General features: G+C 37.3%; 5 protein-coding genes across 7 annotated transcripts; 1 reads left to right on the forward strand and 4 right to left on the reverse strand.

The window, feature by feature from the left end:
• Window positions 1–240: 240 nt before the first annotated feature.
• On the reverse strand, window positions 241–2,419 carry arpp19b (cAMP-regulated phosphoprotein 19b). The gene is made up of 3 exons (XM_077210320.1): window positions 2,204–2,419; window positions 1,623–1,745; window positions 241–1,056 (listed from the first exon to the last, which is right to left on the reverse strand). The coding sequence occupies exons 1-3, from the start codon at window positions 2,240–2,242 to the stop codon at window positions 886–888; spliced, it is 333 nt and encodes a 110-aa protein (XP_077066435.1). The 5' UTR covers window positions 2,243–2,419; the 3' UTR covers window positions 241–885.
• Window positions 2,420–3,463: 1,044 nt separating this feature from the next.
• On the reverse strand, window positions 3,464–4,824 carry bet1l (Bet1 golgi vesicular membrane trafficking protein-like). The gene is made up of 4 exons (XM_077210322.1): window positions 4,549–4,824; window positions 4,231–4,316; window positions 4,091–4,147; window positions 3,464–4,004 (listed from the first exon to the last, which is right to left on the reverse strand). The coding sequence occupies exons 1-4, from the start codon at window positions 4,568–4,570 to the stop codon at window positions 3,837–3,839; spliced, it is 333 nt and encodes a 110-aa protein (XP_077066437.1). The 5' UTR covers window positions 4,571–4,824; the 3' UTR covers window positions 3,464–3,836.
• On the forward strand, window positions 4,734–10,358 carry kcnj11l (potassium inwardly rectifying channel subfamily J member 11, like). Its single transcript, XM_077210295.1, has 6 exons — window positions 4,734–4,958; window positions 6,210–6,400; window positions 6,504–6,740; window positions 6,853–7,122; window positions 7,392–7,599; window positions 8,783–10,358. Exons 2-6 carry the CDS (start codon window positions 6,242–6,244, stop codon window positions 9,208–9,210), a joined length of 1,302 nt encoding a protein of 433 aa, XP_077066410.1. The 5' UTR covers window positions 4,734–4,958; window positions 6,210–6,241; the 3' UTR covers window positions 9,211–10,358.
• A 686-nt stretch (window positions 10,359–11,044) lies between these two features.
• cd59b (CD59 molecule (CD59 blood group) b) lies at window positions 11,045–15,518 on the reverse strand. Its single transcript, XM_077210319.1, has 5 exons — window positions 15,374–15,518; window positions 14,815–15,240; window positions 14,592–14,666; window positions 14,366–14,470; window positions 11,045–11,556 (listed from the first exon to the last, which is right to left on the reverse strand). Exons 3-5 carry the CDS (start codon window positions 14,644–14,646, stop codon window positions 11,351–11,353), a joined length of 366 nt encoding a protein of 121 aa, XP_077066434.1. The 5' UTR covers window positions 14,647–14,666; window positions 14,815–15,240; window positions 15,374–15,518; the 3' UTR covers window positions 11,045–11,350.
• A 1,280-nt stretch (window positions 15,519–16,798) lies between these two features.
• Window positions 16,799–26,753, reverse strand: prdm11 (PR domain containing 11). Of its 3 annotated transcripts, none has more exons than XM_077210222.1 (8): window positions 26,449–26,753; window positions 25,567–25,684; window positions 25,383–25,459; window positions 24,533–24,792; window positions 24,366–24,433; window positions 24,025–24,212; window positions 22,818–23,351; window positions 16,799–22,249 (listed from the first exon to the last, which is right to left on the reverse strand). In XM_077210222.1, exons 2-8 carry the CDS (start codon window positions 25,629–25,631, stop codon window positions 20,094–20,096), a joined length of 3,348 nt encoding a protein of 1,115 aa, XP_077066337.1. In that variant the 5' UTR covers window positions 25,632–25,684; window positions 26,449–26,753; the 3' UTR covers window positions 16,799–20,093. The 3 variants fall into 3 exon arrangements, with proteins under 3 accessions (XP_077066337.1, XP_077066336.1, XP_077066338.1); XM_077210221.1 differs by having other exon boundaries at window positions 25,567–25,689; window positions 26,449–26,752; XM_077210223.1 differs by lacking the exon at window positions 22,818–23,351 and having other exon boundaries at window positions 25,567–25,689.
• Window positions 26,754–27,257: the final 504 nt, after the last annotated feature.

Below are 27,257 nucleotides of genomic sequence, written 5' to 3' on the forward strand. Positions count from 1 at the left end.
TTTAATAATCACTTCTTTACATTTATTCATCAGGGCTATAGTTAAACAAGCCACATTACCAAGAGTGCACTTCATCAAAAGTTATTGCTAAATGACAGCACAATGTTTGTGGCTAGTTTATGTTTGTCTAGGTATTTAAAATTATTTTATTTTTACAGCGACTTTAAAACTACTAAAGGCAACTACTACCTTTAAAAGACAAAAAATACTGCAGTTCAAAAACAACTACTTGGTCACAAATCACATGTCCAAATCCATTTTATTTACAAAACAAATGGCACAGTTGTGACAGTAAACTTTTGTACAGCTCAGATAAATCATTTCAGTTGTTCTGGCAACACAACCTAGACGAGACAGTTAAGAGGTCAACACACTCTTCAATGTGGGTGAATGATCGTTTTAAGGCCATTTTCATCATCAACAAGGAGACAAAACGAAAATCTCAACGAACGAACTTTAAAAGTGTTGAGATTTTTTCAGCTCAACCATCGAACGTCTACGAGGCGGTTTCTTTCTTCAAACAGGCACAGTTTTAGCAGAAGAGGTGGATGTGATTATTTCAAGTCAAGTCCATATCTGTTCACACAGGTCTTTTTTTCAAGACATGCACAAAAATAGTGGTTGGAAAAAGTGTAAAACCCTAAAATAATGCCGATCCGACTCAATCGGTCAGATTACCATGTATAAACCTTGGCATTGAAGCAATACATTTAAGTGTACGGTTAAATCCAAGACACATTGGTAGCAGCAATCTACAGATTTCCTTGTCAAAATATTATATTGAGAGCATTTCTACAGCCAAAGACAAAAAGAGTAAGAAAAGAGCAAAAGAAAGACAAAACAATGAAGGTTGAGGGAACATAACAGAGCTGGAAAGAGCAGGCATCAGACGGCGAGTTTGCTGGCCACCAGAGACTGTTTCCGCTGGGGAAGGTCCTGAGGAGTGGGGATGTGGTCTCCGGTGACCTCGGTCTTCTCCGCCGCTGCAGTCGGGAGCTGTTTGTTCTTCATCTTGGCTTTGGCCATGTTATAGTCACCCGAGTCAAAGTATTTTTGCTGCTAGGAAAAAACAAGTCCATTATTAGCAATCCACAGGCTTTACACCACACTTTTAAAGTTCATCCAAAAAGTCTCTTATTTGCTCACCCTCATGTCGTTCCAAACACGCAAACTTTCGTTAATTTCATCTTCGAAACACATATGAAGATCTTCTGAATGAAATCTGAGAGATTTCTGTCCCTCCATTGACAGCTACACAACTACAAACACTTTAACACTTCAAAAAGCTCATAAAGAAATAGTAAAACTAATCCATATGAATTGAGCGGTTTAGTCCAAATTTTCTGAAGAAAATGTATAAACCGATCAAGTCACTTCAGAAATTTTGGACTAAACCACTCAAATACTGTGGATTAGTTTCACAACTTTATGAAGCATCAAAGTGTCAGTTGTGTAGCTGTCAATGGAGGGACAGAAATCTCTCAGATTTCATTAAAAAAGATCTTCATTTGTGTTCCAAAGATGAAGAAAAGATGTATGGGTTTGTAACGAGATGAAGGCATTGATGAAAGAATTTCAATTTTTGGGTGAACTATCCCTTAAAATCTCTCTCGAAACCGTACCCCCTTCTGTAGTCTTTTTCGCAACATATCCGACCCGCCAACCCTAGTCCCAAGATGAGGGTATCGGGCCTTCAGTTTGACCTCCTCAGCTTTTTCTGGACTTACAACAGTGTCCTGCATCTCCTACATTAGATGTGAGAACAAAAACAATTCAAACTAAATTTCATAAACCACAGGAAACACTTTACTGAATAAAAGTGCATTGAACAGCAGCAGAAACAGAAATACAGCAATGGTTAGTCAATTTGACAACTTATTTCCCTCCCTAAAAAGTCAAGTTTACCGCATATATATATATATATATATATATATATATATATATATATATATATATATATATACATAAAAAGTAAGTTAACAACTATTCTAAATATGAAAAAGGTTCTACAAACACATAATACACGGTTTAAAAGACTAGTGAAAACAATGTTGTTTTATATGGTCCAGTAGCTCTCACTTTAATATGCTTCATTCATTCATTCATTCATTATTTCAACAATGAGGCTTTCATTACTGAATTAGCACGATCACACTGTCAGATGCGCTACGGCCTCTTGCAAAACGTGTTTGAATGAACGAACCTGCTGCTCCTCTGTGCTCGCCTCCACTTCACCGGACATCTGGACTAATTAAATGCAAAAAAAAAACAAAAGAAAACAAAACACACAAAAAAACGGAACACTTGGCTTTGCTTCGCCCTCGGAGAGCCGTCAGGAGATATTATGAACTGACCGTCGGCTGCTGTTGCTGCTGCTGTCTTGAAAATCCTAAACGTTCTTCTCCGTGAGAAACAGAGCGACTCACACAGTCACTGTGATCTGCGGCGCCGCCTCGCGGACTGGAGGAGAAGAGCGCCATTTGTGTTTTGTATCATATCTTTAAATATTACTCACATAATAAAAGTTATTCGTACGTTTACTTTAAAAGTAATTCAATATTTCAGAGTAAAAAGACACATGTACCGAAACCTAAGTGTGGAAAGTTTTAGAATTATGCTAAAAGGCCTTTTACTTGCTAAAAAAGTATGAACTATTAATCACATTGCAGAAGGTATGTAGTCAAAGGTGGACAGTAACAAAGTACATTTACTTGAGTACTGTAATTAAGTACACATTCTGAGTATCTGTACTTTACTTGAGTATTATTTTTTTCTTGAAAATCTTTATTTTAACTTCAATACATTTGAAAAACAAATATCGTACTTTTTACTCCACTACATTTCTGTCAAGGTCATTGAGTAGAAATTAGTAATGTCAGTCAGTGGATGATTTTAGTCGCATTTTGGTTGGAAATGAAAGTGGGGTTGATCAGTCAGAACCCGACTGATGTTGGTTGGATCACACTACCTTATAGATAACAGTAGGGCTAAGATATAACACAATCACCAGATCTATATATTTTTGAGTCACGTTAGGGTATTTTGAAAAATCAAAACAAAAAAAACCATTGGGGTATTTTGGACCAAAAAAAAACCATTGGGGTATTTTGGACAAAAAAAAAAAACCTTTGGGGTATTTTGGAGGAGCACGTTATAAAACGTTTTCCTCCATCAGGATCACATAGTGATCTGGCCACTGTTCTGGAAGAGGAATGAATCAAAAGACAAATTGATGATGTATTGGCCACAAAAAAGAGGCCCTACACCATACTAATAATTTATTGTGGTCAAAAAAAAAGGTGTTTCAGTTTTATCGTCCAACCCCTGAAGATTCTTCAAATATTTGCAGATTTCAACAAATAAATGTTACGTGTAACTGATTTTGAGGGTAAGTTATGACTTTGACATCATGCAAGGAATTTATCTAACCTGGATAAAAAAGCACAAGAAAAAAAACACAAAGGAGGAATTAAAATTCATTTTAATTTTCATAATTTTAGAAAACAACTGTTAGATACATATTCTACAATGATAAAAATATAAATCATGGAATTTGAAAAAATAAGTTTTTAATTAATTTGAAATGAAACAAATATTGGTCCGTGGCATGTTTCTTTCGATCATGAATAAATATACACTGAATAGACCACTTTTGAGGGTGTAAACAAAGGTTTTGCTTAGAGTTAAATGTGATAAATCACATTCTTTTTAATATTAATGGAAAGACATCCGCTGTACAGTTCACTGAAATCTCCTCATAATGGGATCAAACAGAGAATCCAAAAAAATTCTCATAGAACTGAGAAACCTGTCCTAAAACATTAGCAAATGACCCATTAGTTCTGGATCCGCGTCACTAGATAGTACAGCAGGAAGAAGACCACAACCAGGCCGATGGACACGTAACACAGGATTTTTCTGTTGTCTCGGCCTGATCGCACCATTGTGGAAAACCTCTTCACGCTTCCAGTCAACAGCCCAGTTGCACTGAGAAAATTGGAGTCCTGAGTAAATAAGGATGTAAAACATGATGAGTCGCACCCATGTGCCAACATTGCAAATAAAACATCAACACTGATAACACACACACCATCCCATCCAAGTAGGAATTCTGTTCCTCAGCCTCTTTGTCAATGTCATATGCCAGCTGTGGAGGAGACCAAAGACATTTAAATGCAACAGCGTGACAGCTTTTAAAAAAAATCATATAAAGTGTTTAAATAAACTTACAGACTTGAGTCTAGAGACTTTACTGGCCAGATTATCTGCCATCAGCTTGTTTTCAGCGTCCAGCATGTCATCCACAGCACCATGTCCTGTCAGTTCAACAGAATTAACTGTTATTAAGTCATCTTGACATAAGTAACACTAATAAGACTTTATACCTGACCACTTTCAAGTTTACCTGTACTGGCAACAGCAAGAATAAATGTTGTTTTTAGACCAGAGAAGCATCATAAAATTAAAATAGTTTGTGTATATACTAATAAAATAGTCGAAAACAAAATAAAACTGTATATTCAAAGAAAACTGCTACGTGTCACTTACCTCGATTCCACGGATCAGCCATTTTTAAAGAGCTAATAAGCTAACAACCCCCCAAAAAACGCTCTAAAACACGCCGCACACCAACAAAAACTGTTCGTTTTAAATGTAAATGACGTCTAAAACAAATACCAACAAATATGAGTTCAGTAAAATATTTGACAACTGTAAAACAGCGCACTGTTATCACAACGCGAACCGCTGAGCAGCGCAGCGTCCACTGTGGCGAAGCAGCCGCGAGAGAATTGTGGGATATGTTTGTCCGCCAGTCATTCATTTTTCTATCATAACGACACTGTCTGATTGCATAAGCTTCCTAGCCAGCCATCTGTTTGCGTTCTCTCTTTAAACATTTTGTTCGGGTAATTTTTTTCATCGATATGAAATAAACAGCGCGTGTCACTGTTGTGCTGGTAAGTATCTTTATGTTATAATAACCTTGATTATGCTATCAAAACGACGAATTGCAAAATGCAAAAACAAGGATTGCATATTTAAATCCGATAATATTTGCATGTCTAACTGCTCGTATGCTTTTTGTAACGAATATGCATTAAATTAAATAGCCTATATAATAATGTTACATATCTATTGAAGATGATGTATTTCCAGATACACAACATAAAGAGGGAAAAATTTGAGATGTTTAAAAATAATTAACTGCTGGTTTTAACAGAAGTGAGATTTGTGATATTTCAGTGCTTGTGTTGAATGATCACAGACACCACTGTCCTCTGAATCATCTTAATTTACGATCAATATATTTATACAGAATACAACGCACTAACGTTACGTTGAGCTTTAATATGCATTTAAATGAGGGAAATATGCGAAGTTTAGTTGCAATTATTCCAAGCACAAACCTTTTTAAAATTCAAGTAAGGTTTCTGTTGAACTCACTTAAGTACCATAATTAAATATATATTATAAAATAACTTCTTAAAATATTTATTTGAATAAAATATAATATAATTTGTAGTGAAGTTACATTATAGTGATTTTTGTATTGAATTAAAACATAATGTATAATGATAGAACCATTTTCACTAGTGTAATCTCTTTCATATAATCTTCACACACACAATAAATAAACAAATATATATTATAATACTATTAATTAAAAATAATTGTCATAGCGTATTAAGTATTTGTATTTATTTGATTTTAATTGATCATATTTTCGAAGTGTATTTATTTAAATTGATAATAATCAGCATAAATCTATTAAGTGTTAATCTAAGTGAAAAATAAATGTAAAAGTATGAACAATGTTTAAAAATGGCCAGCTGTGGAACAAGCACGATTCAGTCAGTATGAGATATGGTTTACATATAATAAATTGGATTTATTGATGATAAACATAGAAACCTGATCATTGCGCATTAAAAACATATTCACTGACATTTGTACTATTACATAACTCTCCTTGTTTCATTTATGCATGTCTGACAAATTATACATCATGTTAAATTTATTAGCCTAGCTCATTGAAACTGAAATTCAAATGGATGAAAATGTTTATGCAATTAAATGACATTCACCTGAAGCCTTTTTTAAATGTATTATTTTTAAAAATCTGTAAAAATAGTCAAACTCTTATTGCCAATGTATATTTCAATTTAATTGTAATACATATATATCCGTTTCATTGTTCTTTTTTGTAGTGTGGAGCACCAGTCAGCCACAGATTATCATAATGTTGGCCCGCAAAGGGCTTATGCCTGATGGGTTCCTGTTGACTCGTCTCGCTGAGGACGCCGCACAACCCAGTCGCATCCGGCCAAAGTCACAGAGAGCGCGTTTCATCACCAAGAGCGGCTCGTGTAATGTCGCCCACAAGAATATACGAGAACAGGTGCAGATCATTTCTGGTCCCAAGCAAATGTTCAAATTCACACATATTATTGTATAACATGGTACTAGACAACAGATGAAATGATGACTTTATTGCTTCTCAGGGCCGGTTTCTCCAAGATGTGTTCACAACAATGGTGGACCTGAAATGGCAGCATTCCCTCCTCATCTTCACTTCAGCATTCCTCTGCTCTTGGATGCTCTTTGCCATGGTTTGGTGGCTCTTGGCGTTCGCTCACGGTGATCTGGAGCCTCGAGATCCCAACGAGCCCGGGCCTGTGCCGTGTGTCACTTCCATTCACTCCTTCACATCTGCTTTTCTCTTCTCCATTGAGGTTCAGGTAACTGACCCATTGCTGACCCATCAATGACCTAATCAGTATCAGCTGAGCTTAGTGCACCTAAACTGAGGTTAAAAGGATAACGGAAACTATTATGTATCTGTAATATCAGGTCACTATTGGTTTTGGAGGACGAATGGTGACAGAGGAATGTCCGCTGGCCATCATAGTCCTCATCATCCAGAACATTCTAGGCCTGATCATCAACGCCATCATGCTGGGCTGTGTGTTCATGAAGACGGCTCAAGCCAACCGGCGAGCAGAAACCCTCATCTTCTCGCGAAACGCTGTCATTGCCCCGCGGAACGGCAGACCGGCGCTCATGTTCCGCGTCGGGGATCTGAGGAAGAGCATGATCATCTCGGCCACCATTCAGCTGCAGGTGACAAACATCTTTTACTCTTTCAAAAATAAAGGTTCTTTTGGTTTCCATGAAAAACCTTTAACTTCCATGAAACCTTTCCAATTGACCGCAGGTTATTTATAGAGGAAAAAAGGTACTTTAGGTTATTTAAATCACACTTCCAAAATGGTTCTTTTGAGAGCACTGAAAAGTTCTTTGGGGAACCCATAATGGTTCGTCCGTGGCATCATTTCTGTCCAGCACTTCTTGAGTTGAATTCCCCCCTAATCTTGACTTTTGTCCCTCAGGTGATTCGGCGGACAGTTACAGCTGAAGGTGAGGTGATTCCTGTTTGTCAGCTCGATATCCAGGTGGAAAACCCTCTCAGGAGCAACGGCATATTCCTCGTCTCTCCGCTTATAATCAGTCACACTATTGACAGAGGAAGTCCACTGTACGAGGTCTCGGCACAGTCGCTGGCTACCGAAGACCTGGAGATCGTTGTCATTTTGGAAGGTGAATGAAGTGCATTTCTCTTTATTGTAATCTTTTTGTCTCACAACCTATTGAGGTAACCAATTTGATGAATCATAGAAGCTAAGGTTATTTCTAAAGGAAACCCTATTCCAAACTCATTGCATGTTGGCTTGTATGCCTTGCATTGAGTTTGATGAAAAATAAACTCAAACTGGCTGAAGCAAGGACGAAGCTTATTTTTTCATTCAATACTAGAAAGTATTGATCAAAATATTTGAATATAATTACATTTGGACAGTTTTACCCCATATTTAACACATTATTTAGAAAATAGCTTAAAAAAAACATGAAATATTGCCACAAATACATTTTAGTAGTAGTTTTTGATATATGGTATATACAACTACAAAACCCTGGACTACAAAACCAGTCACATGGGTCAATTCTTTTAAATTAAGATGTATGCATCATATATAAGCTTTCCATGAATGTATGGTTTGTTAGGATAGGACAATATTTGGCCAAGATACAACTATTTGAAAATCTGGAATCTGAGGGTGCAAAAAAATCGAAACATTGAGAAAATCTCCTTTAAAGTTGTGCATTTATGTTCGCGATTATGCTGCAGTCACTCAGAAAAATAAATGTTTTATATATTTACGGTAGGAAATTTACAAAATATCTTCACGGAACATGATCTTTCCTTAATATCCTAATGATTTTTGGCATAAAAGAAAAATCTAACATTTTGACCCATATAATGTATTGTTGGCTATTGCCACAAATATGCCTGTGTATTAGTGTGTATAAACTACACTAAATTGAAAAGACAAAAAATATTTTAATATAATAAAAAATTGGCAGTTTTACCCTTATTTATTACGTTTTTTTAAAAGCTTTTTAGCGTATTGCACCATTACCGTAGCAACATGCTAATGTCAAATCAATTCCAAGGCAGTTATTGTCATTAATGAAATGAAAACTGAATGAAAACATTTTCATAATCAACATTAACTTTGGTGGCCCTAAAATGCTAAAACTAAAATAAAAAACTAAATAAACTGAAACTAGAAAACTCTGAAAAAACCAAACTAAAATGACCAATGAAAAAGTCAAAACCAACACTAAATTTAAAAGACAAACTGAAAATAAAATCTTTTAAGGTTGCTGCCTATATATCTCACTAGTTTTTGAAACCGAGCCAATGTGTCTGTTCTTCCAGGTGTTGTGGAGACCACCGGCATCACAATGCAGGCCCGCACATCCTACACACCGGAGGAGATCTTGTGGGGTCGGCGTTTCGTCTCCATTATGACGGAGGAGGACGGCCGCTACTCGGTCGACTACTCCAAATTTGGGAACACTGTTCCCGTCCGGATGCCGGCCCTCAGTGCCAAGGAGCTGGACCAGACCAGGGGTGTTCAGGACAGCGGACCCCATGAGGGTAAACCTCAGGGCTGGGGGCTGGTGAGGGCAGGACGGGGCGGGTACAGGAGGGGGGGCGGCAGGGCCTGCGAGGATGCGGCAGCCAAGCCGTGGTACGTAACAGCGGAGAAAGAGGACGAGAAGAAGGGTCAAAAGAAAACGGTGAAACTTGAGGAGATAGGCAGAGAGATTGAAGAAGAGACAATAGAGGACATGAGCGATTAGAGAACAACAAAAACTTTTTTTGTTTTGTTTTTAGATATGGAAGTAGAAGCGATCTAGCAGTTACTAGTCAAACATATTATAAATAACAAATAGGTCTAAAATAGGTTTTATACTACACATGTTTTGAAAACTGTCAAAACATGGACAACTGAAAATTCTTGTAGATTTTGTCCTGTACTGCCAGCAATATAAAGAATTTTAGGATTGTTTTGACAGAAAAATGTAATAGTCAAGGCATGGAGCCTGGTTAGGGTAGACGCCATACATAGTGTGATGAGAATAAAAAGGGAGGCTGTGGGGCATAGAAGTACAGTACATACAGTCAATTCAAAACTTCCAGGTTGTGAAAATAAACATTACCAAAGACCTTAATACACACAGAATGCTTTTTTGTGTTCCACTGTGCTACTATTTAAACATGCGCTGAACTGATGTGTTTGACCGTTGCGTGCACGCTTTTACAGCATTTTTAACCGCAAAAACGCATGACGTAGGCCAGTAAAATGGAAAAACGCATTTCGTAAAACTTGAACTACTTTTAACTTCACGCTGCGAAGACACAAGACGCGAGCGCAACTGCGCTCAAATGCGTCCGTCTAGCGCATGTTTACATAGAAAAACAATGGAACAGCGCAGTGAAATACAACAACGCACTTGTGTGGCTCAAAAGGATTGACAGACTGTTGTTCTATACTCCACAGCTTTGTTTTCATTCATGTCAAATTAAATACAGTATGGCATTTACCCTGACTAAAAAATATCGCTGCTGCTATTGAAGCAAACATGAGGCAGCTTTATATGTTTGTATGTTGGGTTTTGATACCATAAACCCTTTAAAAAAATATTCCAGTTCAGTCCTTTGCCTTTTTGTGTTCTCATCTTGTTTTATGAGATGTGATCGTGTTTACCTGACTTTTTTGTTTTTACTGTGACTGTAAATGTCGACATATTGTGTGTTTACATTGTGTGGCCTTGTGCAATTGTGTGTGAACTAGAGGACCTGATTGAACACATCATGTTAGTGTCCCCCTAAGCTATTTAAATGACCATTAGAGAATACATTCCGTGTTGATTTAACTGTTTACATATCAGCGGGTTAATTTATTTGATGTATTTCATGTAATTATTAAAGCAAATGACGTTTTATATATCTGACTGAAGGAGTTTTCTTTACTTTTTTGGGAAAACGTGCGTGTTATGTCACAGGATTAGGGATCAACAGCTGGGCGCAGTTTACTTTCAGAGACTTTGCAGCGATTGGTATTCAGAGGGAAGCGGGTCCATCTGCGTTCAGATGGTGGAGATTTTAAAATCAGCTGTTTCAAATCCACTCAGCAGTCTAGTACTGAATACATATATTCCTCTTTTTACTCAGTATTAAGGTGCGTTCACACCATGTTGTTATTACCGTGACAATTCTTAACTGTAGTAAGCCTTCACATGCTTGTAGAAATGAATCACAACGTGCGTGATTCTCTGAGAGCAAGGACTTGTACCACGTGGCTGCTGTTTCACCTGACCACTGCAGATTTCAGGTGTGTTCGACTTGAAGCAGCGCTGTGCAGACCGATCAGTGTATGACATAAAAGTACAGCGAGAGCGATTGGAAAGCATACAGAACTTTATGTACAGTAATTACGACATGGCGTGAACGTAGCTTTAGGTGCTGAATTAGAATGGCTAGTTGAAGTGGAGCTGTCCGCGGTGCTGAATGGACACTTGAACTGGTTTGAAACTGAACATTTAAGTTGGTGAGGAGCAAGGCAACGCTTAAAACACCCAAACATCAGTATTTCTTTAAAATTTTTAGAACGTAGAAAATCGGAAAATCAAGTTTTTTTAAATTACTATTTTACTCAGGTAAAGGTACCACAGACAAAGGTCATATATGAAAAGATCAAACATTTTACAACATTATTTTTTTTTAAATATCAGCCAAAATAAAATAAAATGTATTTAAATAAAAAGTAAAAACACAATGGTATTAGAATACAAATAATTTACAACAAACAGTACTTTGTGATTTATAAGTGGTTAGTAAAAAAGAGCAATCGCTAAATAATGGTACATAGTAAATATATAGATATCCATAAGAGGTATGGCAACAAAAAAAAACTTCTAAAGAAGTTCTATTGTGAAATCATGCAGTGATGGAGCAGGACCAGAGGCCACTGAGCACCGCTAGCGGGTATAAGAACGACATGCTTGCAGCAGTCACTGGCCCGCTGTTACACAGGTCAGTGTTGCAACATCTGTAAGTGTATTCTGATATCGACGGGAACTTCTGGGACAGACGGGAGTTATCACAGTCAGTGTATCGAATGCACCGGCGAATGGTCTTCCCACCTGGAAAATGAGAAATGTCTTAATTACTGAATAGAATAGAATAGAAAAGAATAGAATAGAATTTTAAAATGTTCTATATATTAATAACAGTATATTAAAACAGCACATTTTTCAAGCAGAACTTTGTAACAAAAGGAAAGCAAGTTCGAATTTACATATACTGCACAAAATTATGTAGCCTTTTGGTTAAAATCTACTCATTTCGTGAAGTGAACCACTTATAGTGCAGCAGATTAGTAAAAAAAAATCGTTCACTTTGGTATAGAAGCATGAAATTTGGCACAGATACTCTCTAAGGGCCACTATATTTTGGAAAAAGGCATCAGCCACTCAAAAATTCAATATGGCGGACAATTTTCAATATGGCCACCATTGCTATTCAATGCTTATTATATCAATTATTCAAATAGTGATCCAGCATAAAATTTGATACAAATACTCTCTAAAGAACATGTTTATGGAAAAAGAAGCTTGTTCCTCAAAAATTCAAGATGGTCGCCATTTTCAAGATGTCCACCATTTCTGTCAAATTTGACCTGTCAGGCTTCGTTAAACTTGCCAGGGATATAAAATCCCCACCGGCATAGCTCTCAGGTTCATTGGAGTACACAAGCCTCTCCACCACGGTATGGTGCAGTCCACAGAGAGGAAGGGCCACTGTTAGAAAAATGAAGTGGCCAGTAAAAATTCAGGAAGGACATTTTTTTTTTTGAAGATGGCTGCCCTCTTTTCCTATGTTCATTGCCACTGTTTCCAAAAATTGACCTAAGGATTCAAGAGAAATGGCGGCCATCTTGAAAAAATGGCCACCATGTTGAATTTTTGGGTGGGCAACGCCTTTTTTCCAAAAAGTGACCCTTAGAGAGTATCTGTGCCAAATTCCATGCTTCTATACCAATTTGAACAATTATCTTGAAACATTCCATTAATCTGCTGCAATAACAATCACCTCAACAATAAATTAATAAAATAATTTACCATTAGGGGATTTTAGACAAGTTGAAGGTTATCCTAACTTTAAGTGGTTATTTGCAATGATTTTTAAGAAGATTCTTTTCAGGAATCTTTACATTTTTAAGATTTATCTTGAGAACAATTCAAGGAAAAAAGATAAGAACATTCTTATGAAAAGGTCTTGTGAAAATGAAATATTCTTAACTTTATTAGTTAGAAACTAAGAAGAATACCCTGTTTTTGGATCATTTCTTAATTTTCTTGCCCTTTAAGTATCTCAGTATTTTGTTTGATTTCATTCCTAAGTAATTTAAGAGTTTTTTTTACACGACACCGTTTGATACCGTTATCGTCTCCGTATAAACTACAAAAACACGAATTTGTGAAAACGATGACATCATGCCCATAAGTATTACATGTTCAGTCTATAGGCTCATTGTGTTTCTTTACAAAGCTCCATCGCCCTTTTACAGGCCTGGCATGAATAATACAGCGTTTTTAGAGATTTGTGTGAACGGAAAAAACTTTTCCATTTTTAGTACATCGTTGTGGTGTAAACGTACCCTCTAAAACTAAATTTTTTACTGTTAACTTTTAACTATTTATTCGACTTAAGCGACTTAATTTAAGAGAATTATCTAATCTTATTCAGTTTATTTGAAGAAAAAACTAAATGTCCCCAACACTTGGGCCAAAGTGTGTCTGAGTCCTGTCTGATAACAAAAAGGGGGAAACAAAACTAGACAGTTGTTTAAATATATAAACTCATGATGACTTTGAGGAACAAGTTGAAGCAATCAAGAAATCCAGATTTTCTTTTACCAAGTAACAGAAGGGCTGGCTGAATTATACATATGCAGAACCAATCATATTGTAGAAAAATGATGTGATGAATCATGTCACTGTTGCAATGCTCCGATTCTATACAAATTGTTGCACTCTCTTTGTCGAGGGGATTCTCTGTGATTGATACGAGGTCCTCCCGACCGTGATTAAAGCATATTCAAAAACACTGTCTGAGATCTGTCTGGTTACTGCAGGTTAGTGGAACACTAGAGACCTTATTCCCAAGTGACAAATGTTCATAAGGGGCGGGACATCGTTCGACTTAGTTGACGTCGATTAGGAGATATGCTAGAGGATAAATTGGACAGTAGACGCTTTGGATGTTGCCAGTAGACTTCCCAGATGACCTTAAGCAGGTGTGTAGAGGAATTTCTACCACAATGGCCATTTAATTTACTAATTAAGTAATATTAAGTAAGTGATTATATTTTAGATTCATTAATAAAGTACAGTTTTAAAAAGTAACTAACTTACCCAACACGGCTCAACATCATTTGGTTAGAACTTATTGCAAGAGTATTTCAGAAAAGTGAAGTTAGTTCTTAGAATTTGTCTGCATGGATGGAAATTACAATGGACAATTACAAAATGGAATGGTTAATAGCATTTGTTAACAGTGAACTGGAACAATTTACATTGAAATGGGAAAAATTTGTGAATTACGTAACATCCCATTGCCCTGATTTTTTAAATTATTGATTATATGCCCTGATTATTTTCAAATTTTGATAAATGTTTGTCTAATGTTGAATCTCAATAAAAAATACATAAATAATAATAAATAAAAAACACCGTCTATAACGTCACTTGTTTGTGTACAAGTACATTTTGGATAATAATATAACATAATTAATATAATATAATAAAATATATCAAAAACAGAATGTAACCATAATAATTGCATTAAAAATGTCTACACTACACTATAAAATAACTAAAAATATAAATGCCAAAACATTTTTCTGTCTCAGGAGGATATGTACGGCAAACTAAAACTTAATCCACCAACCTTTCTCATGAAGATATAAACATGCGTCCTCATAAGTACAGACTTGCTGCACTGAGCAATGGCCCCCAGTGTAATCCTCACACCTGTAGCATTGAAGAGACGAGCCTGCAGAGGAGAATCGCATTCCATAATGCTTAACGCCTGTTTCGAATAAAAAGCATTGAGGTCATGACCAAAGCCACACAAAAACCATCCCGACAATAAGTACCATATGCATTTAACTCACCGAAGCCAAGAGACACACAACAGACCAGCAGAAAAAGTCCAAGAGAGCACTTCATCGTGAGAAAACCTTCCTGACCTAAGATAATGAATAACATTAAACTGAAATTAAATAGATCGAAAACTGGTGGAAATGAAAAGGCAAATCTGCTTTTTTGTGTATTTACTTGTATGAAAGCTATATGAAAAACATCAGCAGCATCAGAATTGTATTAAATATCACTCACCCTGCTCAAAAGTATTCAGATGTTACAAACGTCCAAGCTTGTGCTTTTCAGCGAACCAAAAGGATTCCTCGTGCCACCTCTTCCCTGCTCGAGCTCTGGCCCAACCTCACCCTTGCCCTACATGAATGATGTCATTGATGGAGTTTCTCCTAGATGCCAAGTCAGATTAAACGGACCCTAAAAATTAGACTTTATTTTAACGGTCATTGTTATAAATGTCAGTGGTGTTCCTTAGAAAATGTGTAAAAAGAGAAACAAAACATGGTTTCAATGTAGTCAGTGAGTTTTTCCTTGCTTAAAAAGCTCAAATTCAACACATTCAATTGTTTAGAGATCAGAAATTTGTTCATATCTTAATGCATCTCATAAACCATTTGCATTTCGCTTATCTTATCTTGCACAGCCAGAAGAGGGATATATCTTGACCTAAAATGGAGCACAATCAGAATTTGCCTTTACAAAGATAGTATACTGAATCTTAAAACAAAAGATCTTTCTCAATGTTCTGAACTTTAGTTGAATCTAATTGTCTCTCTATCTGTACAGCGTAACCACTGACCACGAGAATTAAAACCCAATCCTTTCTGCTACGTTTCCCAACGCTGCAGCTGGTGGTGACAATAAGGCCTGTGTCACATTTCCCAGAGCCGTTCTGCAGTCATGGAAGCACTCAATTCAAATGTCATCTCAATGGCGCCCTTATTTTAGTCTGAATCTGAAAAGACACAAATACAACTGTGAATCTGTATCTGGCGACAGCAGAACAATCGGTGTTAAGCTAATGTATTTGTTGGTATTTAAACAGTGAAGTGGCGCTGTTTGTGTGGCAGCCCACACAAATGCTCATGTTGTTACTTTTTATCCTAAGCTACCGAAGGGAACAGAGAAGTGTCAGAATGCTAAAATCCAGGAGAAGGCGTGATGATTGGCTTTTTCCACAATGCCGGAATGGGACCGTGTTTAAAGGACCAAAATCTAGGCACAGATGAACAATGAAGTGTTCAGACAAACAACAAAGAGCACTTGATCTTTGTTTGGGCTGTGGCGTATGTCTGGCTAATCCAGCTCAAAAATAGAAAAAAAGAGTGAATTTCGACAAGTGCTTTTAGTTTCAGTTCCTAGATTTTTTTATCCTGTGAAGTTATTACACTACATTTCAAATATCTGAATTTTTTTTTTCAGATTTTATCCACAATCATCTTTTTAAAAGGGGTCATGGCATTTTTTAAATTTTTTTTTGATATGTTCCTCTAGGTCACTTATAATGTTAATAAAGTTTTTTTTGTTGCAGAAAAACTATTATTTTCAACCCTCAGTCTGACCCTCTGTCCGAAATGATCAGTTTTTAAAGGGCGGCTCCTTTAAGGCTGGTAACTAAACGGCCACTGTTATGATTGGCTAACATCATTGCATAGGAAGCAGTATCAAAGTGTTTTGAAAACATTAGCCATCTATCGTTTACAGTTAGCAAAGCATTATGAAATGATTTAATTGTAATGCAGCTGCAGTAAGATCAGTTGATCTCAGACTCAAGTGTCAGAAACCGAGTGCACATCTGTATACTGTATCCAGTGTAGACAGCGTCTGTGTTATAATGGGTTCTGTTTGCTCTTGACACGAGGCGACTCACATACTGTGTAGGCAAATGTCAGCCGTTAAGCAATGATGTAAAACTATTCGTTAATGTCTTGCTTTGGAGGCAGTCATAAGCAAATGTATTTGCCCGTGTGACGTCACAGATCTCACAATATCCAAATGAGTCGTTTTTGGAGCTTGATTAAAATAAATGCTTTGTTTATAATGAGAACGTATCAAACTTGCAGGATGTTTTTATGGTACAAAAACCTCTTATATGTCGAAAGATCAAGGCAAATTTGATTTCTTATGCTATGACTCCTTTAAACCTGGTCATCTTATTGTATCTTTATCTATGAATAGTGAGACAATTAAAAAACCAGTGAAAAAATTACCATGACAATGAAAATAACATAGAAAACTTTATTAAACCATTTTAGAAAACTTTATTAAACCATTTTAAGTGGGTTTTTATAATACATGTACACATTCTCTAGGTATACATTTCACATGTAGTTCATATTCTTGAGTTTCCAGTGTTATGTTTTCAGGAAAAAGGTGTGTATGATGTATAAATCCAAGCAAATTACATATTTCTCTGCAAAAAGAAACTGACTGGGAATATAGAGCTACCATTCACTTATTTCATTTAATAAAGCTTGAAATCAGAAGTAACTTTGTTCCTTAGGCCTTAAACCTAATGTCTCCCAAAAACAGATCATCAATAATTGTTTAAAAAACATTTTATAATTCATAATATGGACAATGAACATTATTGTGATTACATGACAAGTAAATCAAGAAGTACAAAATTATGATTCTAGACGTAACATTTACATTTGGTACGCATAGTATTTGATGAAAGGAAAATTGAAGCCTTAACCAAACAAAATCAGGCTTGACTTTGGCTCATTTGATAAGAATTCACCATTGAAGACGAGCAAACGCTAGCTTTGACAAAGCTACGGCGTATAACTCCCAACACAATAAGAGAAGATTCACTCGATGGCATACCTCACTGTGAGGTAACAGTCTAACATTCAAAAGCATTCACATACATGCATAAATGAAACAAAACGTTTAGATTTTTGGCAGCGCACTTATTAATCCTTTACACAATCCTATTGCTACTCCAAATGAGTTCAGATGTGGGTATGCTTTGACATCAATTGCTCACTGGGACGAGAAATGCTAACAAAAATGCGAACTACTTTGAAACATAATAGTTATAAAATGCAAAGCACAGTTTTTAAAATGTACATTAATTAAAACAGAATAAAATGTGGATTTATCTAAATGTTTTCCCTAAAATACAAGCTTTCTAAAGCTTTAAACATGCTAAATTTTCAGACGTGCAAAATCTAAATCTATTTTAAAATAAAGACAAGCCGTTTTAATTTCTCTAGAAAATGTGATCAATGTAAAACATTGCAACACATGGAAGGTAGTCAAGTTTTAACTGTGCATGTGGATAGTTAAAGGTTAACGTAACTTTAGAGAACACTGCATTTAACTGCACCATTTCGCATTATAAAGTGAGAACAATCAATACTATTTAATATAGGTACGTTCACTCCATGTCTTAATTACCTATTACGAGATTCCAACTTGTAAAAAGCGTTCACGTCCTCGGAAAGCTCGTAATTACCGTACAACTTGTAAGCTGGGAACTTCTACTTGTACCATGTGACCACTGTACTTTAGACATGGTAATTTAGACATGGCGTGAATGCATCATATTATACTGCATGTATTTTTTTGAGATTGATAGATAGAGATATACCACAGATTACAATATTTTCTTAATGGATAATAATGACGCTTTAACAGTTATATGAATAAAACTGGCATGATAACTCATGTTTAATTTTAACTACATTGCAAATATGACTTTAAAAGCCTTAATTTTAATAATAGATCTCAACTGGTCACTCTTTTTTTTGACCTTGAGAAATTACATTTAAAAATAGTTATGAATTAAATATATGGACATTTCTAGAACAAAAATAAAAACGGCAAATCCATAGGCATTTTATAAAACATGCTTGATCACATTAGCAACCTCTAAATTCCAGAGTTTTGCTTAAATGAACATTATAAGTAAATTTGAAACTTGCTTGTATTTAAGAACATACAGTTTAATTGTAAAATATATATTGCACAGGTATAATCGATGTAATTTAGTGGCAAGGCAAGGTACTGCTAAAATAACTAATTAAAAGTCAGTGAAGAAAATATATGCTGCTGACCATAAGATATGCCCACTGGTAAATCACATGAATGCACATAACAACAATCAAAAATACAAAAGATTTGTTCTTGTATGACATTAAATCAAAAGGAGATTCTTTCAGGTGCTTAATGTCTAAAAAAATTGTAAATTGTTGTACAGTGTCGCCTACTAGTGGTGACGTCATGCACAAGCATTTGAATCAGATGAAAACTATGGCTGATGAAGAGAGTGATCATATTTGGGGCTATTATTACTGAAATATTCATCATTTTAAATTTTCAGTAAACATTTGACTATTTAGGCTGCCTATATGCAGCATTAAAAAAGTAAACCTATGATATATTTGTTGCTTTGATAAAGCATCAGAGTAAAATCGAGTAAAACCGAAATGAAAATGTAACTATATTATAATTTAAACTGGCTTATAAGGAGACCTGAAGTGGCTGTCTGTAACTGTACATAAAACATGTACCAGAAATCAAACACCAGCACATGGCATTTTTTTCTATTGGTAAGGAATTCAAACCTTGCATATTTAGGCTATATACTTTAAATCAGATTGGGTGTAAACTGCACATTACAGGTGCCTGATTGCATAAAGTATTATGGCACATCAACATGTTTTCAAACCATTTTTACATGTAATCTTAAGAGTAATGGTTAACTTAAAGCAGGGCTCCTCAAAACTGTCCTGCAGACTTTGGCTCAAAAACACACCTACCTGTAATCTTCTTGTAAATCTGAAGATTTTGATAAGTTTGTTCAAGTGTGTTTGATTAAACTTTAAAACTAAACTCTGCAGGGCAGTGGCCCTCCAGGACCGGATTTTGAGGAACCCTGATTTAAAGAGTATCTTTAAAAATAAAAAATAAAAAAAAGACACAAAAATGTTAGGAATATGCTGCATGGCAAAATAGTGGCTATTTCCATTCCAATTAGCGATAACCAGCATAAAGAACATGCTAAAAAATTAAGCACTTTTTGTTAGATAATTTCCTTACACACAAGTCTACATACAAATACAGAATGATTGCTCGAATTATATTGCAGACAGAATAATAAAAGTTTTTCCAGAAGGTTTTCAGCTAAATCAGCTTTTGCAAGAAGGTGACATTTTCAGAGATTACAAAAGACTGTAAGGAGGCTTCACTCACCAACGCCTGATGAAATGGTAGTCAGTCGAACATTCACTCAACGCCAACAAACCTCACGACTAGAAAATAGTTTCTCTTTGGAACAAAAACACATATCAACACATCACAACCATTTACATGAACATTTTAAAGTGTTTCATGTGCCTGCAACCTGCAAAGGCATTCATACCGACTCTAAGAGAAGATGCTGATCTAGGCCATTAGCAGCAGGGCCAGTGTCAAACTACTTGGCCAATCACATTATAGTCCCGATCAGCCCTTTTCCAATGAGATGGCTTTTTTGGAATCATGTTGGCTGAGGAATTGGCTCTGATCAGTCAAATATCAGGATAATACTCTGCATTTATATCCATATTGTGCAACACAGACTTTTGTTCGGCGGTGGACATTCTGCTCAGCACCTCTGCTGAGAGCGAATAGCTGTTCCCAGATTTCTCTTCAAACCAGCTGTCCAACGCTCGCTTTCCATCAAAGCTACCGATAGGCGGTCCGTTAATGGCCAAGGTGAGCAGATCATTGATCTGATCCAGGGTCAGTCTGGAACGGCTATTTTGGCGCACTTTTTGCAATGAACCTCTTCCTTTGTCGCAGCAGGTCGTTGACGTTGGCAAGACCCTGACAACCTGCAGGATGTGATTGAGAAGAGGAAAACGTTGCTTGTATCTGAAGATGTGGCTGACTACTTCTTTAAAACCATTCACACTACAATAATCAGCTTTCAGATCCCTCCATTCAACCACAAGACTTCCTCTGACATCTATTCTTTCTCGAGAGAGTTCGCGTCCGGATGAAGGAAGAGTCTCCAGGTGGTCAAAAATTACAAGGATCTCCTCCTCTCCATATGCGCCAAGAACATCCCTGTTAAGAGGCCATGAGGCCAGGTCAAGCACCTGACAAGCCTGGACCACTGTGCGACTGCGCGGATCAAAACGTTGGGCCAGGATGCCTTGACTTCGCTGACAGATCTTCTCTCGAATGGACTGAAACTTGGACTCTGCAACCCGCAAGTTCTTGAGGTCCACACCATTGAAACTCTCTCGAAAGTGGTCTTCAAACTCCTGTAGGTACTCCCCTGGGGAATCCACCAATTGACCAATCTCATGAATGGCATCCTCAATTTTTGCGTCCACCTGTGACGCCAACAAATAGTCCCCCTGAAAGACGAAAGCAAGTCGTGAAAAGACAGCAATGATGTCCAACAGAAAATAGATCAGCTTCACGGACTGATAGTCCAACAGGAACTGTAGAAGGGACAGAGCGATGGCAGCAGCATCACCTCTCTGGGTTTGGCTGCTTATGCTCTTCAAGTGAGCAACCACCTCCAGATAGTCCTTAATTAGGGCATTGAGAACATTGGGTTCCCCTATGATCCAACGAACGGCCCTTATATCCCCAAGGAATTCGGCTTCCTCGGACAGAGTTGGTGCTGTTGACCTTAGCTCAGCCATCATACGTGGAGAATACCGGTAGAAACTAAGCAGTTGCTTCAAATTGTTCTCCAAATCCTCCAAGCAAGACAGTTCCTTACCACTGATGGCATCCAGAACCTCTAAATGGGGGCGATGGATCATCACAGGCAGACACAACAACCAAGGGATTGTCTTTTGTATGGCTATGTAAAGATTTGCCCTCAGACTAGAGGAGATGTTTGAGCCATCTATTCCCAAGCCAACAACCAGCATGTCCTGGAGTCTTAGCCCAAGGACACCAAAGGCACGATCCACGGCCTGAAGGTAGCCTTCCACGTTGCCTCCGCAAAGCCTTTGTAGGGAGAGGAACTCGGTGGCAGGAAGACCATCAGTGGTGGTGAATTGGACGTAAACGGCAACAGTGTCAGCCAAGAGATCGTCATGCTGTCCATCCATGATGATACTTAAAAAGGGCGAAAGGCGAATCTTCTCAGCCAGATCCTCTTTGAATGCTCGAGCGATGTGTTGGATGAGAATCTGACAGTCATTTTCATTCATGTACTGATCCACCACTTTGAGGTCGCACTTCTTGAGGAGCTCTGCCAAGGGTCGCAGATCGGAAAATGGCCGTCCTTCCAAAGCCAGATGGTAGGCAGCGTTGAAGAGTGTTATCATATTACGACACATCTCCTCAGTTTTCTCCGGGTGCATGCGAAGTTTGTAAAGCTGCAAACACTTCTTGTGCAGATTGCTCTGGCTGTGCAGTTTAATGGTGTGGATCTTGAATTGCTTGGAGCCGATTATAAAAGCAGAGGTACGGGAGGACTGGACGGTGTATTGTCTGCACACATGGCACCACATCTCATTCAGTGTGGGTGAATAACGGAGAAACCAGAACTTCTTCAGCCACTCCTGTTTGAAGCGGCGAATCCGACGCCCTGAGCCCACGGAGAGTTTTGAAGATTCATCCGCAGCCACCATGAGGTCAGCAGAAATGGATTCATCAGCAGAATCAACATCCTGGTCATCCTCTTCAAGCGCCGCTGGGATTGGCGTCATGGAGTCTACAACAGATGAGCAAACAGAGCATAACATTAAACTGAACACAAATATAATGCAGAATTAAAATTCAAGAAACAATTCTTTACTGATTAGATTTGGAGTGAATGAAGGTTTCAGAGTTTCCATACCTATTATAAGCACACCTTCTCAATATAGCTCACATTTATCCTAAGTTCTACATCAACCAATACAGCAAAATATATATATATATTTTTAAAAATGATTTTTTTAAAAATTGAAAAACATTTTTGTTTCTGAAAAACAACAAACCAAACACAAGCAGAAAAGTAAACTTTAGTGTCAGGTTTCAAAATGTAAATAAAATAATTTTATTAAAACTTTTAATTAGGAGTGCACTTTCATTTTACATTTTAACAAATTTTAACAAATACAGCAATCACACAATCAATGACAAAAAGGCAAAAAACAACAAAAGAACGCAAACTTTTGTTGATGGATTAAGAGACAAAATGGGCTTTATAGCCATATATTTTTAAAAAACATCAATGTTAAATTTATTGCAGAAAGGCTCTCATCCATGGTAGCGTTTCATCCCAGCTGCAAACCTACCTCTGAGGTCCTCACTAGGAAGGGGCTCAGATGGGGGTCCAGGCTTAATTTCAACATGCCCCTGTCCTCTGAGACGGAGCAGTTCAGCCTCCAGCTCACGGATTCGTCGTTTTAGCCTCACACAGTTCGGGCAGAAAGATGTTGATGGTCCTTCGCCGGTCAGGGTCGCATCTTCTTCCGTGTCTTCCATTTTAATACATTTCGCATCAAAGCCACTCTCGTGGTGATCCATGGAAGCCAATCCAGAGGCAAAGACTGACACTTTACACTCACTGTCAGGCTGGCTGAAAACCTGGCAGACATTTGTTCTTGTTCTTGGAAAAGACAAGGTGCTGTTCAGGGGGTTGTTCTGACTTTGATTAGCCTCCAGAGATGCTTCCAGAACATCTTTGAAAATGAGGTCAATTTTCTTTTTCTTGGCCTGGGGCTGGTTTTCTGCCTCATCACTTCCATGCTTACTTAGGGTCCTTCTACCGTGCATTGCAGATCTCAACACTGGACCTTTCGGCTCATCGTGCTCTTCTAATTTCACTCCTGCAATAGAATACCACAATGGTGGATAAGGGAAATTAACACTATCAGCATATAAAAAAAACTTTAAAAAAATACTGTGTGGTCAAATATAAAACTGGAAAAAAGTATGATAGCTAAACCAGGATGAGTAAAAAGATTTTGTATGTAAAACATAATCCCATTTCACTTACCTGTTAAACCATTGCAGGCCCGGAACATCTCGTCTGGGTACTTTTTTTGTTGATCAAAAATGTTCAATACGAAATAAGTTATATTTTGGTCTGTTTCTCACACAAATCTATCAGAAGACTTGAAATTATAGAGCACATTTACGATCATTTTATGATGCCTTTGGATCCCTTTTGAAGCTTGAAACCTACAGCCCACATTAATTGTCATGGAAAAGTAAAGCACGACAAGTAGAATTCTTTCTCCTTTTTGTATTTCAGAGAAGAATCTCATAAAGGAACAACATAAGAATGTGTATGTAGTACACATTTTTGGCTGAACTACAGTTTAAATTGTGAAATCTTGTGAGTTTTTAGTCTTGTCACTTAGTGTCCAGCAAATTACGTTTTATATTGAAAGAATCAAGTATTTTTTTTTATTTAACCTGCATTCAGCTCTGCACTTTATCAGCAGCCTCTTAAAAAGCATTTGGAGATTTCTCCAGCACCAGCAAGAGGCGTCTCACCTGTGTCTAGATTGCGGTCAATGCTGTCCCGAGACACACTCTGCAGTCGCCTCATGTACTCGCTGCTGTACCACACACGAAGTTTCTCGCCCACCGTCAGTCTCTGACACACTCGGAAGTAGATTTGATTGCCATGTTGAAATGCACTCAAGTTTTTTTCACTTTCTTCCGAAGAAATCTGAATAAACCTGAGAGGAATAAACAAAATTAGCACTGAGAACAATCATATGAATACAAACAAAGAGATTAAAAGAACAGCATTTTGAACACTTGGTTACTACAATAGAACAATTTTTTTAGAAATGAAAAAGAAAATTAGATTTAAAATGGCATAATATTACCTCATCCAGTTAGCTGTAGTTTCATCACTCCCATCAATGAATTTATATTTGTTGTCCTTATCAACAATCTGTAATAAATACATTTGACATTAACATAGTTTTTACCTGCATTACAAATGAATACAAATACATACAACTTTTCTAATTGGTGACTAAAAATAACCTACCATCCAAGAGTATGGCCCTGAAGGTTTATCTGAGGTCATTATTTGGCCTTGATAAGGACCAAACAGCACCCCCTTTGGTATATTTTCATCCATGCAGCAGACATCCACCTTATCACCATCTCGGCGGACCTCGATGCCTGAGGGTACGGTGAGAGCTGCCCGATTGGGCACGCCTGATGCCACAGGAGTGTCCGGCACAAAGACAGGCGACCCATGGGTAGGGCACTCCTCCAAGAAATACTTCTTGCACTCTTCACAGACTGTATAATAAGCAATAAGAAAAACAGCATAATTATATAAAATTCTCATCTGATATCAAATTACTACAGAATACTTCTATATACTGTAAGTTTAAAGGAATAGTTCACCCAAAAATGAAAATTATCCCATAATTTACTCCCCCCTCAAGCCATCCTTGGTGTATATGACTTTCTTCTTTCAGCCAAACACAATCAGAGTTCTATTAAATAATATCCTGGCTCTTCTCAGCTTTGTAATGGCATTGAATAGTGCCCTAGTTTTGAAGCCTAAAAAGCACATCTACTCCAGTGGGTTGATAAATGGCAATAAAAAAATGAATATTTCTCTTACAAAAACCAATCGCTTCGTTTCAGAAGGCATTAATTAACCCACTTGAGTCGTATGGATTACTTTTATTAGGGATGGAGGTGCTTTTTTGGGCTTCAAAAACTCTGGCTCTATTCAATGCCATCACAAAGCTAGGAAGACCCATCATATTATTTAATACAACTCCGATTGTGTTTGGCTGACAGAACACAGACATACACCTAGGAAGGCTTAAGGGTGAGTAAATTATGGGTAAATATTCATTACAGTAAATTATACTTACAATAAAAACTGGTACAGTGCTCATGGTCAACTTTTAGTTTTTTGTTTGGCTCTTCAGTTGACTTCTCATTTGAGGCACTAGGGTAAATGGGTAGAAAAACGGCTTATTACTACAGATTTTCTATTTTTATGCACAGGAATTGCTCTTTAAATGTTTCCTATTGTTTAAACTTTGTAAGACTGACCTGGTGCTGCATTCGGCCTCTGCCTCCATGGGAGAATGATCTGGAACAGCACAGGAATCTGCCATCTGGGCAGGAAGGAGAAACTCCTGTGTGTCCCGTTTCACTTAGACATGTTCTTCTGTTCTGAAATTCATCAGTTAAACTTTTAACTCACATTTATATGCTGATAATATAAATTTTTTAATTAATTATATATATATATATATATATATATATATATATATATATATATATATATATATATATATATATAAAATAATGCATTTGAAAATAATCAATTTCTTGCCACTAATCTCAAACTTTGACAATTGTATGTCATTTGTAATCTAAAATCCTGATACTGTGGGAGTAAAAAAAAAAAGTTTATGCCAATGTTATTACCCAAATAAAGTTGCGCACCGTTACGTCATGCTGGCTTTACCTTGTCATCTCATTTGCATTTCTTGGTTATGCATGTTAACTTTAAGTTGCTTTCATGAAAACATGCATAACGCTATAACCACAACGCACGCCGAGCATACTCTTCTGCTGAAGTTTCCTTTCCAAAATCTACTTCCAAAATATTTCAGTCAGGGAGCAGCGCTCTGATTGGCCAAACCGGCCATCACTCATAAGCTACAAGAGCTGCGTGAGAGAGACGAGTGCAGGAAAACAAATAGGGCAACAATAGTCTCTTGAAAGACAAAACTGCAGCAAAGTTGTGTTCTTCTAAACATTGTGAGGTAAACGTTGCACACACGATCGAGCGAGTGATGACAATGACGGTACGCAACGCTTCTGCACGCCCGGTCTCCTTTTAGCGTCAGCAAGGCAACTGGCAATTTGCCTAACGCTTTCGGAAGCCATTTTCATTGGCCACATTGGCTAGTGAGTGTAACTCACCGTCTAGAGAATATACGCAGTGCGTCTTTGGTGGTCTTCTTCAGCTGTGGCGCGTCTCGTCTTTGGCCGCTAAGAGAAACGCGGCGGTGACGCAACAGCACGGGGGGATTTCACTAGTCCCGGGCGATGCAAAGTTTATCATCTCCAAATGTTTGTACCACAGTCAGCTGCTTCTCTCTGCTATGACCACCATCTTTTTATTACAGGAAATGACATGGAAAACGGAAGAAAGCGGCGTTTGTGCAGACCGGGCACGAAATTTCAGGAAAGGGAAAGTTAGATTGTGCGTGAAGTTGTATGAGGCAGCAGTTCACGCGCGTTTCATGTGCGTTCGTTTTCTGAACGCGCCTCCCAAAACAATACCCGACGGTTGCGCGCCAAGTTTTCACCTTTTATAAAAAATACGTTCCCTTTTTATTTTAATTATTCAACGCACAGGTCTCTGCAATTCATTCAGTTTAAAATGGAAAAAAGAAATTGAATGTTGCAATAGGAGAAACTAACGTTACCATGTTCATTTTACTATTGAAATTGCTTTCAATTTTGGTTGATATGAGGTCACAGCAATGAAGTGGAAGAACTGGAGCAATTTTCATACAGTATTCAACGGTTTAGTCTAGTATTTAATTTGCCTTGGATTGCTTCAGGAATATCCTGCAGGACTGTAGAGCAGGAAATAAGTTTTTACTTTTAGAAGTAAATGTCTTCAGTTACTACAAACTGTGAAGATGGTGTTTTAAAACAAAACAAGTTGCTTTATTTAACAATTTTGCATTTGGAGGACATCCTTGTGGTAGTTTTATACCTAC

The sequence above is a fragment of the Siphateles boraxobius genome, unplaced genomic scaffold (assembly GCF_051911475.1).
Source record: "Siphateles boraxobius isolate OS27281-9 unplaced genomic scaffold, OSU_SipBor_1 65, whole genome shotgun sequence".
NCBI lineage: Eukaryota > Metazoa > Chordata > Actinopteri > Cypriniformes > Leuciscidae > Siphateles > Siphateles boraxobius.